At 33.0% G+C, this 19316-nt stretch overlaps 1 protein-coding gene across 1 annotated transcript; it reads left to right on the forward strand.

Annotated features, from left to right (window-relative positions):
• The first annotated feature begins 15550 nt into the window (after window positions 1-15550).
• On the forward strand, window positions 15551-17967 carry LOC139840054 (serine/threonine-protein kinase-like protein CCR4). Its single transcript, XM_071830279.1, has one exon. It carries the CDS (start codon window positions 15625-15627, stop codon window positions 17875-17877), a length of 2253 nt encoding a protein of 750 aa, XP_071686380.1. The 5' UTR covers window positions 15551-15624; the 3' UTR covers window positions 17878-17967.
• Window positions 17968-19316: the final 1349 nt, after the last annotated feature.

Raw genomic sequence — 19316 nt, forward strand, 5'->3', positions numbered from 1 at the left:
AGGTGAATATTAAGAGCTTCCGCTGTTGCATACTAAAATAAGGACAAGATTTGGAGTCCATGTTTGTATGATATTGTGTAAAAACTGCATTCAAGAAACTGATTTCGATGTAACATATTTGTATTGTAAACCATTATGTAATGGTCGTGTGTAAACAGGATATTTTAGATTATCATTATTTGATAATCTACGTAAAGCTTTTTAAACCTTTATTTATGAAATAAAGGTTATGGTTTGTTTTAAAAATGAATGCAGTCTTTGAAAAACGTCTCATATAGAGGTCAAAACCTCGCAACGAAATCAATTAATATGGAACGTTTTTAATCAATAAGAACGGGACATTTCAGTTGGTATCCGAGCGTTGGTCTTAGAGAACCAAAAAATTTGCATTAGTGTGTCTTATTGAGTTTGTTAGGATGCATTAGTGAGTCTGGACTTCGATCGTGTTTTCTTTAAAAATGATTGCTTAACATTTTTGTTGGAAACTATATATTTTTAACATATGAATATTATGTGATATATTAATCTCTTAACGTGTTTGATATTATGTGATAGATGTCTACCTCTAGAACAAGTCCCATTGACTCACCTAATAATAATGAAGAGTCAAATGTAAATTGGAATGATTTGTGGACTGATTCACAAGTTCCCGAAGAGGAACCGGAAGAAGAGTCGGAACCGGAAGAAGAATCGGAACCGGAAGAAGAATCGGAACCGGATGAAGAAATAGAACCGGTGGGGGAAATAATAAAACGGTTAAGTAAAAGAAAATCCTCAACCAACCGACCAAAGTTAATTATGGTCAATGGTGTTTCCGCCAAGGAAGCAAAATATTGGGAGGATTACCAATTCTCCGATGAATCGGATTCCGATGAATCGGATTCCGACGAGAATTCCGATGATGTTATAGAAATTACCCCAACTGAATTTAAAAAGGCAAAAGAAAATAATAAGGGAAAGGGCATAAAAATAGAGAAATCTAATTCCAACCCCGATGAACTTTATATGTATCGTCAACCCCCGAAGTCCTTAAGTTGTAACAATGACCCGGAAACCTCTAAACCACCAGGTTTTTCTAAACCAATGTGGACAACGACGGCTCGTATTAGGGGAACATCATATATCCCTAGAAACTTGGCAAAACGAACCAAAACCAAAGAAGAAGAAACGAGCGAGTCGGAATAAGATAGTTGTATTCGTGTGGTGTAATATATGTAATATAGTGTTCTTATGCTTTATGATATATGTAAAAATTGCTTGTATTAATAAGTATTTTTTTTATGAAACTAACTCTTGTCTATTTTACAGTTTAAAAACACAAAATGGATAGACAACCCAATATTTTAAGAGACCTACCCGGAGACATGATTGATGAAATCTTGTCTAGAGTCGGCCAGAATTCTTCGGCACAACTATTTAAGTCGAGATCAGTTTGTAAGACATTCGAAGAACGTTCCAAGAATGTCTTGGTTTATAAGAGACTTTCGTTTGAAAGATGGGGGATATCACATTGGGAAACCCATAAGTTACGATGTGTTTACTTTGACGCATATATTGCGGGGAACCCAAATGCTATTTTACGCAACGGGTTAAGAAATTATTTTGACTCAATATATCCGAATATTGGACTTCGTGATTTAGAAAAAGCGGCTAACATGCAACATAAAGAAGCATGTTATGCTTACGGATTAGTAATGTTCGCTTCTCACCAAAGTGAGAACAAGAACATCGGGCTACAACTATTAAACAAAACGTTTCCACAAGTGACGGAGTCGGTAATTAGGGTAAGAAATGAGGTTTTTAGATTATTACGGGACTGTTGGACATTACGTAACCCTCGTCCCTTTGATGACGTTACAACACGCTGTCTTATCAACGGCCATAACGGTTATGTTGCACAAGACCAAGGATGGGAAGTGGTTCTAGTAAAACCAGAATGCATGACTTGTTTCTGGACGTATGAATTACGTGTCTTTATTGCCTTTGCCGAACGACTTGTGTACTAGCTAGAATTGTCTTCACAACTATCTTGTATCAAAGTTATTGTGTGCTATATTTCATGCTTTATGTAAAATAAGCGGTATTGTAAGTTTGTAAAATATTGTATAAAAGTTTGAACGCGAAATATTATTACAATCAGTTTTTCATATAGAATTGTAGTAGTTGAATTGTATATTAGCTACTAAGTATGAACTTAACGGGTAGGTACTACCCGAATTTAAACTTATAAAACGCTAATATGAAGAAAAAGCTTTTATAAATGAGTTCATATTATGCTACGAAATACTATTAACTACTCTTAATATTCTGTATGATTAACTTGTTCCATTTAACTATTTTGAAGGAAATGGCACCGACTACTCGACACACCGTGAATATGAATGAAGAGGAATTCCGTACTTTTCTAGCTTCAAACATAGCCGCAGTACAGGCTGCGCTACATACCAACAATAACCTTGGATCTAGCAGTACAGGAAATCGTGTAGGATGCACCTACAAAGAATTCACTGCCTGCAAACCTTTGGAATTTGATGGAACCGAAGGACCGATCGGATTGAAACGGTGGACCGAGAAGGTTGAATCGGTGTTTGCCATAAGTAAGTGTACTGAAGAGGACAAAGTGAAGTACGCTACGCATACCTTCACAGGTTCTGCGTTAACATGGTGGAATACCTATCTAGAGCAAGTGGGACAAGATGATGCGTACGCACTACCGTGGTCAGCATTCAAGCACTTGATGAACGAGAAGTACCGTCCCAGAACCGAGGTCAATAAGCTCAAGACAGAACTTAGAGGGTTACGAACCCAAGGATTTGATATTACCACGTACGAAAGACGATTCACAGAATTGTGCCTATTGTGTCCGGGAGCATTCGAAGATGAGGAAGAGAAGATCGACGCGTTTGTGAAAGGATTACCAGAAAGAATCCAAGAAGATATAAGTTCACACGAGCCCGCCTCCATACAACAGGCATGTAGAATGGCTCACAAACTAGTGAACCAGATTGAAGAAAGAATTAAAGAACAGACTGCTGAAGAGGCCAATGTGAAGCAAGTCAAAAGAAAGTGGGAGGAAAACGGTGATAAGAATCACCAATACAACAACAGCAGCAATTACAACAATAATCGCAACAATTATCCCAACAATCGCAACATCAATCGCAACTACAACAAACGGCCCAACAACAACAACAACAACAACAGCAACTACAACAATCATCCCAACAACAATAATAACCGCAACAACAACAACAATCAGAAGCAGCTATGCCAAAGGTGTGAAAAGAATCACTCGGGGTTCTGCACCAAATTTTGCAACAAGTGTAAAAGAAATGGTCATAGCGCGGCGAAGTGTGAGGTCTACGGACCAGGGGTTAATAGAACGAAAGGAACAAATGGTGTCGGAACGAGTAATGGCGGAGCAAGTAGTGTCGGAGCAAGTTATGCCAATGTAGTTTGTTATAAATGTGGAAAACCAGGCCACATTATTAGAAATTGCCCGAACCAGGAGAACACGAATGGACAAGGCCGTGGAAGAGTTTTCAATATTAATGCGGTAGAGGCACAGGAAGACCCGGAGCTTGTTACGGGTACGTTTCTTATTGACAATAAATCTGCTTACGTTTTATTTGATTCGGGTGCGGATAGAAGCTATATGAGTAGAGATTTTTGTGCTAAATTAAGTTGTCCATTGACACCTTTGGATAGTAAATTTTTACTCGAATTAGCAAATGGTAAATTAATTTCAGCAGATAATATATGTCGGAATCGAGAAATTAAACTGGTTAGCGAAACATTTAAGATTGATTTGATACCAGTAGAGTTAGGGAGTTTTGATGTGATAATCGGTATGGACTGGTTGAAAGAAGTGAAAGCGGAGATCGTTTGTTACAAAAATGCAATTCGCATTATACGAGAAAAAGGAAAACCCTTAATGGTGTACGGAGAAAAGGGCAACACGAAGCTACATCTTATTAGTAATTTGAAGGCACAAAAACTAATAAGAAAAGGTTGCTATGCTGTTCTAGCACACGTCGAGAAAGTACAAACTGAAGAAAAGAGCATCAATGATGTTCCCATTGCAAAAGAATTTCCCGATGTATTTCCGAAAGAATTACCGGGATTACCCCCACATCGATCCGTTGAATTTCAAATAGATCTTGTACCAGGAGCTGCACCAATAGCTCGTGCTCCTTACAGACTCGCACCCAGCGAGATGAAAGAACTGCAAAGCCAATTACAAGAACTTTTAGAGCGTGGTTTCATTCGACCAAGCACATCACCGTGGGGAGCTCCTGTTTTGTTTGTCAAGAAGAAAGATGGTACATTCAGGTTGTGTATCGACTACCGAGAGTTGAACAAACTTACCATCAAGAACCGCTACCCACTACCGAGAATCGACGACTTATTTGATCAACTACAAGGCTCGTCTGTTTATTCAAAGATTGACTTACGTTCCGGGTATCATCAAATGCGGGTGAAAGAAGATGATATTCCAAAGACTGCTTTCAGAACACGTTACGGTCATTACGAGTTTATGGTCATGCCGTTTGGTTTAACTAATGCACCAGCTGTGTTCATGGACCTTATGAACCGAGTGTGTGGACCATACCTTGACAAGTTTGTCATTGTTTTCATTGATGACATACTTATTTACTCAAAGAATGACCAAGAACACGGTGAACATTTGAGAAAGGTGTTAGAAGTATTGAGGAAGGAAGAATTGTACGCTAAGTTTTCAAAGTGTGCATTTTGGTTGGAAGAAGTTCAATTCCTCGGTCACATAGTGAACAAAGAAGGTATTAAGGTGGATCCGGCAAAGATAGAAACTGTTGAAAAGTGGAAAACCCCGAAAACTCCGAAACACATACGCCAGTTTTTAGGACTAGCTGGTTACTACAGAAGGTTCATCCAAGACTTTTCCAGAATAGCAAAACCCTTGACTGCATTAACGCATAAAGGGAAGAAATTTGAATGGAATGATGAACAAGAGAAAGCGTTTCAGTTATTGAAGAAAAAGCTAACTACGGCACCTATATTGTCATTGCCTGAAGGGAATGATGATTTTGTGATTTATTGTGATGCATCAAAGCAAGGTCTCGGTTGTGTATTAATGCAACGAACGAAGGTGATTGCTTATGCGTCTAGACAATTGAAGATTCACGAACAAAATTATACGACGCATGATTTGGAATTAGGCGCGGTTGTTTTTGCATTAAAGACTTGGAGGCACTACTTATATGGGGTCAAAAGTATTATATATACCGACCACAAAAGTCTTCAACACATATTTAATCAGAAACAACTGAATATGAGGCAGCGTAGGTGGATTGAATTATTGAATGATTACGACTTTGAGATTCGTTACCACCCGGGGAAGGCAAATGTGGTAGCCGATGCCTTGAGCAGGAAGGACAGAGAACCCATTCGAGTAAAATCTATGAATATAATGATTCATAATAACATTACTACTCAAATAAAGGAGGCGCAACAAGGAGTTTTAAAAGAGGGAAATTTAAAGGATGAAATACCCAAAGGATCGGAGAAGCATCTTAATATTCGGGAAGACGGAACCCGGTATAGGGCTGAAAGGATTTGGGTACCAAAATTTGGAGATATGAGAGAAATGGTACTTAGAGAAGCTCATAAAACCAGATACTCAATACATCCTGGAACGGGGAAGATGTACAAGGATCTCAAGAAACATTTTTGGTGGCCGGGTATGAAAACCGATGTTGCTAAATACGTAGGAGAATGTTTGACGTGTTCTAAGGTCAAAGCTGAGCATCAGAAACCATCAGGTCTACTTCAACAACCCGAAATCCCGGAATGGAAATGGGAAAACATTACCATGGATTTCATCACTAAATTGCCAAGGACTGCAAGTGGTTTTGATACTATTTGGGTAATAGTTGATCGTCTCACCAAATCAGCACACTTCCTACCAATAAGAGAAGATGACAAGATGGAGAAGTTAGCACGACTGTATTTGAAGGAAGTCGTCTCCAGACATGGAATACCAATCTCTATTATCTCTGATAGGGATGGCAGATTTATTTCAAGATTCTGGCAAACATTACAGCAAGCATTAGGAACTCGTCTAGACATGAGTACTGCCTATCATCCACAAACTGATGGGCAGAGCGAAAGGACGATACAAACGCTTGAAGACATGCTACGAGCATGTGTTATTGATTTCGGAAACAGTTGGGATCGACATCTACCGTTAGCAGAATTTTCCTACAACAACAGCTACCATTCAAGCATTGAGATGGCGCCGTTTGAAGCACTTTATGGTAGAAAGTGCAGGTCTCCGATTTGTTGGAGTGAAGTGGGGGATAGACAGATTACGGGTCCGGAGATTATACAAGAAACTACCGAGAAGATCATCCAAATTCAACAACGGTTGAAAACCGCCCAAAGTCGACAAAAGAGCTACGCTGACATTAAAAGAAAAGATATAGAATTTGAAATTGGAGAGATGGTCATGCTTAAAGTTGCACCTTGGAAAGGCGTTGTTCGATTTGGTAAACGAGGGAAATTAAATCCAAGGTATATTGGACCATTCAAGATTATTGATCGTGTCGGACCAGTAGCTTACCGACTAGAGTTACCTCAACAACTCGCGGCTGTACATAACACTTTCCACGTCTCGAATTTAAAGAAATGTTTTGCTAAAGAAGATCTCACTATTCCGTTAGATGAAATCCAAATCAACGAAAAACTTCAATTCATCGAAGAACCCGTCGAAATAATGGATCGTGAGGTTAAAAGACTTAAGCAAAACAAGATACCAATTGTTAAGGTTCGATGGAATGCTCGTAGAGGACCCGAGTTCACCTGGGAGCGTGAAGATCAGATGAAGAATAAATACCCGCATCTATTTCCAGAAGATTCGTCAACACCTTCAACAGCTTAAAATTTCGGGACGAAATTTATTTAACGGGTAGGTACTGTAGTGACCCGAACTTTTCCATGTTTATATATATTAATTGAGATTGATATTTACATGATTAAATGTTTCCAACATGTTAAGCAATCAAACTTGTTAAGACTTGATTAATTGAAATATATTTCATATAGACAATTGACCACCCAAGTTGATCGGTGATTCACGAACGTTAAAACTTGTAAAAACTATATGATGACATATATATGGATATATATATATAGTTAACATGATACTATGATAAGAAAACATATCATAAAGTATATTAACAATGAACTACATATGTAAAAACAAGACTACTAACTTAATGATTTTTAAACGAGACATATATGTAACGATTATCGTTGTAAAGACATTTAATGTATATATATCATATTAAGAGATATTCATACATGATAATATCATGATAATATAATAATTTAAAATCTCATTTGATATTATAAACATTGGGTTAACAACATTTAACAAGATCGTTAACCTAAAGGTTTCAAAACAACACTTACATGTAACGACTAACGATGACTTAACGACTCAGTTAAAATGTATATACATGTAGTGTTTTAATATGTATTTATACACTTTTGAAAGACTTCAATACACTTATCAAAATACTTCTACTTAACAAAAATGCTTACAATTACATCCTCGTTCAGTTTCATCAACAATTCTACTCGTATGCACCCGTATTCGTACTCGTACAATACACAGCTTTTAGATGTATGTACTATTGGTATATACACTCCAATGATCAGCTCTTAGCAGCCCATGTGAGTCACCTAACACATGTGGGAACCATCATTTGGCAACTAGCATGAAATATCTCATAAAATTACAAAAATATGAGTAATCATTCATGACTTATTTACATGAAAACAAAATTACATATCCTTTATATCTAATCCATACACCAACGACCAAAAACACCTACAAACACTTTCATTCTTCAATTTTCTTCATCTAATTGATCTCTCTCAAGTTCTATCTTCAAGTTCTAAGTGTTCTTCATAAATTCCAAAAGTTCTAGTTTCATAAAATCAAGAATACTTTCAAGTTTGCTAGCTCACTTCCAATCTTGTAAGGTGATCATCCAACCTCAAGAAATCTTTGTTTCTTACAGTAGGTTATCATTCTAATACAAGGTAATAATCATATTCAAACTTTGGTTCAATTTCTATAACTATAACAATCTTATTTCAAGTGATGATCTTACTTGAACTTGTTTTCGTGTCATGATTCTGCTTCAAGAACTTCGAGCCATCCAAGGATCCATTGAAGCTAGATCCATTTTTATCTTTTCCAGTAGGTTTATCCAAGGAAATTAAGGTAGTAATGATGTTCATAACATCATTCGATTCATACATATAAAGCTATCTTATTCGAAGGTTTAAACTTGTAATCACTAGAACATAGTTTAGTTAATTCTAAACTTGTTCGCAAACAAAAGTTAATCCTTCTAACTTGACTTTTAAAATCAACCAAACACATGTTCTATATGTATATGATATGCTAACTTAATGATTTAAAACCTGGAAACACGAAAAACACCGTAAAACCGGATTTACGCCGTCGTAGTAACACCGCGGGCTGTTTTGGGTTAGTTAATTAAAAACTATGATAAACTTTGATTTAAAAGTTGTTATTCTGAGAAAATGATTTTTATTATGAACATGAAACTATATCCAAAAATTATGGTTAAACTCAAAGTGGAAGTATGTTTTCTAAAATGGTCATCTAGACGTCGTTCTTTCGACTGAAATGACTACCTTTACAAAAACGACTTGTAACTTATTTTTCCGACTATAAACCTATACTTTTTCTGTTTAGATTCATAAAATAGAGTTCAATATGAAATCATAGCAATTTGATTCACTCAAAACGGATTTAAAATGAAGAAGTTATGGGTAAAACAAGATTGGATAATTTTTCTCATTTTAGCTACGTGAAAATTGGTAACAAATCTATTCCAACCATAACTTAGTCAACTTGTATTGTATATTATGTAATCTTGAGATACCATAGACACGTATACAATGTTTCGACCTATCATGTCGACACATCTATATATATTTCGGAACAACCATAGACACTCTATATGTGAATGTTGGAGTTAGCTATACAGGGTTGAGGTTGATTCCAAAATATATATAGTTTGAGTTGTGATCAATACTGAGATACGTATACACTGGGTCGTGGATTGATTCAAGATAATATTTATCGATTTATTTCTGTACATCTAACTGTGGACAACTAGTTATAGGTTACTAACGAGGACAGCTGACTTAATAAACTTAAAACATCAAAATATATTAAAAGTGTTGTAAATATATTTTGAACATACTTTAATATATATGTATATATTGTTATAGGTTCGTGAATCAACAGTGGCCAAGTCTTACTTCCCGACGAAGTAAAAATCTGTGAAAGTGAGTTATAGTCCCACTTTTAAAATCTAATATTTTTGGGATGAGAATACATGCAGGTTTTATAAATGATTTACAAAATAGACACAAGTACGTGAAACTACATTCTATGGTTGAATTATCGAAATCGAATATGCCCTTTTTTATTAAGTCTGGTAATCTAAGAATTAGGGAACAGACACCCTAATTGACGCGAATCCTAAAGATAGATCTATTGGGCCTAACAAACCCCATCCAAAGTACCGGATGCTTTAGTACTTCGAAATTTATATCATATCCGAAGGGTGTCCCGGAATGATGGGGATATTCTTATATATGCATCTTGTTATTGTCGGTTACCAGGTGTTCACCATATGAATGATTTTTATCTCTATGTATGGGATGTGTATTGAAATATGAAATCTTGTGGTCTATTGTTACGATTTGATATATATAGATTAAACCTATAACTCACCAACATTTTTGTTGACGTTTAAAGCATGTTTATTCTCAGGTGAATATTAAGAGCTTCCGCTGTTGCATACTAAAATAAGGACAAGATTTGGAGTCCATGTTTGTATGATATTGTGTAAAAACTGCATTCAAGAAACTGATTTCGATGTAACATATTTGTATTGTAAACCATTATGTAATGGTCGTGTGTAAACAGGATATTTTAGATTATCATTATTTGATAATCTACGTAAAGCTTTTTAAACCTTTATTTATGAAATAAAGGTTATGGTTAGTTTTAAAAATGAATGCAGCCTTTGAAAAACGTCTCATATAGAGGTCAAAACCTCGCAACGAAATCAATTAATATGGAACGTTTTTAATCAATAAGAACGGGACATTTCACCGTTCATATGCATTATAAACGATTCACAATAGTTGATTACATTGCGAGGTATTTGACCTCTATATGATACATTTTACAAACATTGCATTCGTTTTTAAAAGACAATCTTTCTTTACATCGAAAATTGACAGGCATGCATACCATTTCATAATATCCACTATCCAACTATAAATTGATTTAATAATAATCTTTGATGAACTCAATGACTCGAATGCAACGTTCTTCGAAATATGCTATGAAAGACTCCAAGTAATATCTTTAAAATGAGCAAATGCACAGCGGAAGATTTCTTTAACACCTGAGAATAAACATGCTTTAAAGTATCAACCAAAAGGTTGGTGAGTTCATTAGTTTATCATAATCATTTATTTCCATCATTTTAATAGACCACAAGAATTTCATTTCCAATTCTCATAAATATACGTCTCATGCATAGAGACAAAAATAATCATTCATATGGTGAACACCTGGTAACCGACATTAACTAGATACATATAAGAATATCCCCTATCATTCCGGGATCCTCCTTCGGACATGATATAAATTTCGAAGTACTAAAGCATCCGGTACTTTGGATGGGGTTTGTTAGGCCCAATAGATCTATCTTTAGGATTCGCGTCAATTAGGGTGTCTGTTCCCTAATTCTTAGATTACCAGACTTTAATAAAAAGGGGCATATTCGATTTCGATAATTCAACCATAGAATGTAGTTTCAATTACTTGTGTCTATTTCGTCAAACATTTATAAAAGCGCATGTATTCTCAGTCCCAAAAATATAAAGGGTAAAAAGGCAAATGAAACTCACCATACTGTATTTCGTAGTAAAAATACATATAACGTCATTGAACAAGTGCAAGGTTGGCCTCGGATTCACGAACCTAAATTAATTATATATATTTATGTGTTGGTCAATATTTATCTAACAAATTAGGTCAAGTCATAGTGTACCACAATCCTAATGCTCGAGACTAATATGCAAAAGTCAACAAAAGTAAATTTGACTCAAAATAATTTCCAAAAATCTATACATGATTAATATATAGTTTAAATATCGTCGTTTTATATTTTTAAATATTTTTAAAAGATTTATTAGAGTAAATAATATAATTTATTTATTAATAAATAAAATTTTATATTAAATTTATATAATAAAATATACTTTTATATATATTTAAGTAATAAAATTTATAGGGTTCATTTAATATCATAAAGATAATATGATAGGTATTATTAAAATAAGTTATTACACGTAGTAAAATATGTTTGTATCACATATTTATTTGATAAAATAATATCTATAATGATAGTAAGTAAAAGTTGTATTATTTTGTAATAATAATTATTATTATAAAAATATCAATATTTATAATTACTAAGATGATATTATGATAAAACGATAATTCTAATTATGATAACTTTAATATTTACGATAATTTTTAATATTATCTTTAAAATAATAATTCTATTTAAAATAATAATAATAATAATGATATTTTATAGTAACAATGACATTTCTATTAAAATGATAATTTTTGTTAAAATGATAGTTTTAATACTAATGATACTTTTAATAATAATAGTAATGATAAAAATAATAAGAACGATAATTTTATCTAAATCAATATCTTATAATATTTTAATTTCATCATGAAACTCTTACCCATTATTTCCTAATCGTTTCATTTAATAGCTTTTAATCATCTTTTATATCGTGTTCATAATAATGATAATAATAGTAATCAAAATAATTAGGTGTTACAAGTATTTGTTTTAATTACACTAATATTAATAATGATAGTTACTATAACATTATTAACGATAATACTAATAATTATCTTAATGATAATATAGTAATAATAATAATAACAATAACAATAACTATTTTTAAATAATGATATATATATTAATAATGATAATAATAATAATAATAATACCAATAATAATAATAATAATTGGATAATAATAATAATAATAATAATAATAATAATAATAATAATAATAATAATAATAATAATAATAATAATAATAATAATAATAATAATAATAATAATAATACTAATTATAACTTTAACGATAATAACGATAGTAATAAAAAAATAACATTTTTTAATGATAAATCTCTTTTATTGATAAAGATAATAATAATGATAATAATAAGATAAAACTAGAACGACGATAAAAACGACGATAATAATAATCATTTTTAATAAAAATATCGAAAATTCAATTGATTATAACTTCTAATCCGTTCATCGAAACCATTCGATATCTAAAGGAAAGTTCTTAATTTTTCGCTAGCTTTCTAAGAACATGCATATCTTATACCTTATCTCAACCGCAAGTGTAACTAATTCAAGATTCAACCTAACCTGTCTAAGGGCAATATCAAAAGTACAAGCATGCATAATCCTAAATACTCGAGCACTAGTCAGGGATACACTATTAGTATGTAAAAGTTAAATTATGAGTACTCACGTATCAATATTGAGATTCAATATTGCAGGAAAGGTACGTAGACGCAACGGAAATGATAAACACTATATTGACCTCACGAGCATATCCATGAACCATACTCAATCACCTCCATAGCTATAACCCATAATTTCCTTAATCCCATCCCACTCGAAAAACAATTTTGAAATCACTCGGACAGCACTCCGTCGTAATATTTTATGTATACTAATAATATCTTGAAATAATACGGAGTAAATATATATATATATATATGTAAATCGATTGAGAGAGTTTAGAGAAAAATATTTTCAAGTTTCTATGAAATAATGAAACCTATTGAATTCTATTTATAATAGATTTTTGAATTATTAAAGTTAATTATTAAAGTATGAATTATTAAAGTGAATTATTAAAGTATGAATTATTAAGTGAATTATTAAAGTATGAATTATTAAAGTGAATTATTAAAGTATGAATTATTAAAGTGAATTATTAAAGTATGAATTATTAAAGTGAATTATTAAAGTTAAAGTAAAGTAAAAATAAAGTAAAGGTAAAGTTTAAGTATAGTAAAAGTATAAAACTACATAATACGTATAATACGCGTATAAATATATATAATATTAATTTAAATCATTATATATATTTAATAAAATAAAATATAAATATCGTTATCTTTATCATACTAGTTAAGTATTGAGTTGTCAAAGGTGGTTCTAGATATTTATAAAAGTTATATACGTTTTAATAATAAAGTTCTTTTTAAACTGAAAACGTTTTTGTACGCTTGAAACTAAATAGATCAATCGAGTCTTTATGAGATTCAATCTTCCACTATCCTTTGTCTAGTTCTCAATGATTAAAAATTTGTTCTTATTTATAAATCACTTTACCATTTTCCGAATATTGTTAAAATAGAAAGATTTCTCAAATCAACGTGGGCCTTTCAACAGAGACTTGTAATCATAATTCAATATATCTGATAATTCAATCATTTGATCTTATCTTCTAATTCCATTGATAAACATTTTGAAACAGATACAATCATATAAAGTATTTAATCTAATATTTTGTTTACGTTTCAAGTTATAATATATATACACATATACATATATAATCATATTCGTTTAATGGTTCGTGAATCGTTGGAACTTGGTCGAGGTTGAATGAATGTATGAACATAGTTTAAAATTCTTGAAATTTAACTTAACAAATATTGCTTATCGTGTCGGAAACATATAAAGATTAAAGTTTAAATTTGGTTGGAAATTTCTGGGTTGTCATACTGTAAGACACTGAAAGTGACACTAAACGACACTCAATGCTCTAATAGCTAATCAATTGATGTCTTGATATCCTTTCAAGATATCTTAGATCTGAATTTCACTAGAAACACAATTTAAGGTGATCAAGGAAAAATTTAGAAACGGTCATATGATAATCCGGTTAGTTTATACGCATCGGAATAAAAATATTTTTCATAGTTTGAATAGTAAAAATAATTTTCAGTTTATAATTTTATACTCTCCGTCTTAAAAAAAGTGTCTGGTAGTTAATTTTTTTGAAATTACGATGGGTATGATAGATGTCAGTTTTGTCCTTATATTTAAGGTAAATTTTTTGAATTTATTACGTATATGAGTGATTGAGAGTAATAAATAAGGGTAAATTTAACAGTTTAATAATATTTAGTAATTTTTTTATAAATGAATTTTTTTTATAAATGAACAATTATTTTAAGACAAATATAAATAGTAAGGAACATTTATTTTGAGACTCAGGGTAATACAGTGGCTTTTATCCTTTAACTTTCTGCAATCAGTCACTTAGTTAAATATATTTTAAAACGAGCACATGCTTTTATGTCGTTTCATATAGTTATATGGTTCAAGAAAGCGTATACTCGTATTCTAATGCTACCTAACATATGTGCTTTCCTCTATTTTTTATATTTAAATTTAAACACATGCCATATGTGACGGCATCATAATTTATTTACATCTTAATCTTAAGTACTATTACTACCACCTTATAACGACATATTTACACTTTATTATTTGAACCTTTATAGTTCATAGATAAAGCAGAGTAATATTAAATTTATGTTTTTCGGTTCAGATTATTTGACGAGTATAAATATTTTTACTCATATATCCATGATAATAAAGTCACTATATTTTTGACATTTTTTGCGAATATATTTATTCAGACTTAGCTAGTCCAATCAAATTATATCATTTCTGACATATTTTACGAGTATTTTTACTCAGATCTATGTTCATCCAAGTAATTTTATGAATTATTTCTTACACTCTCTAAACCTTTCAAAGATATACTACTACTATTTAGGTTTGACAGTAATACAACTTGTGAAGATATCAAGACTCTTATCAGTGAATTATCGTAATATTAATAAGAGTTTTTCTATTTGTAGCCCTAAGTTTTAACTTCAATGATTTGATTATGCAAATTTGGTAGTACATTAAGTTGGTTTGGAAAAGTTATATGTACGAGGTTGGTGGTTATTATGAATGTACGAGTAAAATATGCATGTTCAAATTTGTTAACAATAGCTATAAGAACTATCTTTAAATTTTTCTAATTAATAATGATATACTTTATTTTAAAATTAAAATTAAACTAATTAAGTAATGTATAATGATCATGTACCTAATGTATTTTCTATGATTAAATCAAAGTGGTACCCAAAAAAAAAAAAAAAAAAAAAAAAAAAACCTTAACTTTTCTTCAACTCCATGATGAATTAGTCAGGCACTCGTTTTCACTCGTCCCTTTCTTTTTCTTTCCACAAACCGCGTTTACATAAATACTCTTAATACACACATAAACATCTATACACACACAAATCTCACACACACACACACACACACACACACACACACACACACACACACACACTAACAATTACAGTAATTAACACCACCATGAAACCACCATTTCCATGACTCATTCCTTAATCTTTCTCCTCTTCTTCTTACTCATAATTCCATCTTCAATATCCACACTTTCAACTGTATCAATTACCCACATAACCAGCTCAAACCAAACACTCATCTGTGCATTAACCAACTCTCAAACCAACAACCTCAATTGCACGACACCGTTTGATCAATCACTCCCCTCAACTCGGTTTCCGTACGTTGGAATCGTTGGTGGGACCAACTTTTTATGTGCATTAAGCTCGCCTTTCAATTCATCATCTAAAACGTTTCTTGTTTGTTGGCGGTTTTTGGCTAACGGAAGTCCGGTTTACAAGCGAATTTACCTCGGTTCGCCTCTTAAAGACATCGATTCGGACGATCAACGTGTTTGTGGGATCGTTACTGTTACTAATCAGCTTTTGTGTTGGCAATGGGATGAATTTAACCATAATTCGATACTTAATCAATCTCAGTTTAATTCTAGCGTTGCGATTGGACAAAATTTTGTTTGTGGGTTGTCCGAATTTGGACGAATTAAATGTAATAATTTTAATATTATGAATGGGTCACAAAATGGGAACTATAGTGTAGTATCCGCAGGTTATAATCGAGTTTGCGCGATTAATGCGAATGGTGGTTTGGAGTGTTGGGGAGACGTGATGACGTCGAAACCGAGTGGTGTGTTTAAATCGGTTGCGATTGGAGATAATCGATATTGCGTGATTAGGATTAACGGAACAGTGTTTTGTTGGGGTGAAAGTGGGTTTGGTTTGCCACGTAATTTAGAGCAGGTTTATTTTGAGGGATTGCAAGTGAATCGCGATGTTTTTTGTGGAATCACAACGTCGAATTATTCGATTTATTGTTGGGGGAATGAGTTTTTTAATTCGAATTCGAGTGTTTTTGCTAATGTTGTGCCAGGTTTATGTACTACTAGTTGTGAGTGTGGTACAATTGTAAATTATGCAACATTTTGTGATGGGGATTTGATGATTTGTAGGCCTTGTGTTTATACTCAAGCTCCACCGGAATTAGTTCCACCGCCGCCGTCTCCGGCAACACGGAATGGTGGTTGGAGTGGCAAAATGGTGGCATTCGCAGTGGTGGGGTCCGTGGGTTGCTTATCATTCGTTTTCATTTTCGTGTATTTATTTTTAAGATTCTGTAAATCGGTTGAAGGTAGCCGAGTTCATGATTCGGGACCGATGGAAAGCATCCAATTCGCTTCTGGAATTCGAGCTTCGAATCGTATACTTGTAAAGAAACTAAGCCATTTGATCAGTATGGGAACTGGGAATCATTTGGAAGAATTCGATTTACAGACGATTATTGACGCGACTGATAATTTCTCCGATGAACGTCGAATAGGGGTAGGAAGTTTCGGTTCAGTTTACCATGGTTTATTAACCAATGGTCGAAAAGTGGCGATTAAACGGGCTGAGATAACGAGCTCCCCATCGGGCCGGGCTGGAACAAACAAACGCCAAGAAGATACAAACAACGCGTTTTTAAGCGAGCTCGAGTTTCTTTCGCGTGTTAATCACAAAAATTTGGTTCAGTTATTAGGCTACTGTGAAGAAAACAATGAACTTGTTTTAGTGTATGAGTTTATGGAAAATGGTAGCCTTCATGACCACCTACACAATGTGTTTAGCTCGCATATAATGTCGTGGCCCGCACGAATTAAGGTGGCGCTTGACGCGGCTAGAGGGCTTGAGTACCTTCATGTATATGCTGATCCACCAATTATTCATCGCGACATTAAGTCATCAAACATATTGCTTGATGGTGAATGGACAGGAAAAGTATCAGATTTCGGGCTATCGTTATTGGGCCCACCGGACAATGGGTCACACCTTTCGTTAGGTGCTGCGGGCACGGTTGGTTACATGGACCCAGAGTACTATAAGTACGGACAGTTAACAGCAAAGAGTGATGTTTATAGTTTTGGAGTTATGTTACTAGAATTATTATCGGGGCACCGAGCAATTCAAAAGAACGAGACGGGCGAGAGAAGGAATGTGGTGGATTCGGTTGTGCCATACATCGAAAATGATGTTATATACCGGATTTTAGACCGAAAAGTTCCTCCCCCGACCGCTTTTGAAATCGAGGCAGTGAAGAATGTTGGATACTTAGCTGCCGATTGTGTGACATTGCTAGGTAAAGATCGACCAACAATGAGTGAACTCGTTATATGCTTGGAAAGGGCGTTATCGGATTGTTTGACGATCCCGTCTTTCGGTCATAGCTCGAATGGCTCTTCGAGCTAACTTTCATTTGATAGATAGATTGTAGCTTATGTTCATACATTGTTGATATAACCATTTTATTTTATTTTTAAATATTATTTAATTTGTTATGAGTTCATTTTGATGATTAAGATGTATGTATTGAATCGTTGATTAATCAACAAGCAGCGTTGCATGATGTTAGTATGATTTTTTTTCTTCGAGCATGACGTTTTCTTGGTGATAGAGATATTAATTTCGAGAATGAAAAGAAACAAAACTCGTCTAAGAGTCAAATAGCTATCAATTAACTTTTTGATTCAATATCTTCTCTATTATGTTTGCGCATATTGGTATGAAACATCATTTTTCAGCGGTTGTAATCTTGTATTAAGCAAATCCAGAAAACGAGTTAAATAACCATCACAATTAAGATCGTATATTAGTTTGCGTCATGAGATCCTCTTAAGAGTTCTCGAGTTCAAACATTACAAATATACAATTACACATTTTGATGTGTTAGAAAATATGTAAGATTTTTTTTAGACATCAGTTTGGGATCATTTAGGAGGACCAAACCAAACCACCCACGCATTAAGATACGTAAGATATAGTCACAAAATAATCTAGTTAAGTAATCTAAGTACCACCGAAATATTGGTTGAGTGGTAAAAAGCCTCAGTTCATCCTGGATCCGTATCCTTGAAAAAAAATAGGTGCATGTTCAAATCCTGGGGAGTTTTCTTCAAGGTTCTGTCTCTGGTATCATTCATTTTGTGCGGGCCAAGCAGTTAACTTAAAACATTTCGGGTAGACTTTGCACGATGGATGCGAGGAGTTTCATCCTAACAAATGTATGGATGACAAATGAGAGAATTAATAGCCAAAATTGTGGTTCTCAAAAAAAGTAATCTAGTTAATTGTCTACATCTGAATAAAAAACAAATTACACCCGCATAACTTGATTTAAAAAACCTTTATTACGTTTAGCCGTTTAGGAATCCTATTTAAAATGTAAAGAATATACTTCTCATTTCTTAAATAAAAAGTTTTAGGAAATAAAAAATCATAGAATTTCTATTTCAAGAAAGGTTCTTCAGAAAATTACAACTTGAAGATGTTGATAATTTTTCAATTTACTTATAACTTTTTTAATAAGTTATAAAGTTTTTTTTTTTTTTTTTTTTTTCTGTTCGAGTTATTTGAAAGAACAATAGATACAAAATAAATGTATAAACAACCTAACGGTAAAAAAAATAAAAAAAAAATAGAAAAAACAAAATAAAGAGCAGATGACGCGATTGGGTGAATGTTTATTTAGAAGGGAAAAAAATATTCAAGCCGTAATTTAATTTTACCCCTTGTTTAATCTAGAGCAATTTCGTATTATGATCACTTGAAGTCTACCTTTTAGAAAAATGCATGAAAAGTTAAATGACTTATCATGAGTCATCTGGTGCAGGTTGGATTAGCTGTATAGA

Source organism: Rutidosis leptorrhynchoides, chromosome 4, assembly GCF_046630445.1.
Source record: "Rutidosis leptorrhynchoides isolate AG116_Rl617_1_P2 chromosome 4, CSIRO_AGI_Rlap_v1, whole genome shotgun sequence".
Taxonomy (NCBI): Eukaryota; Viridiplantae; Streptophyta; class Magnoliopsida; order Asterales; family Asteraceae; genus Rutidosis; species Rutidosis leptorrhynchoides.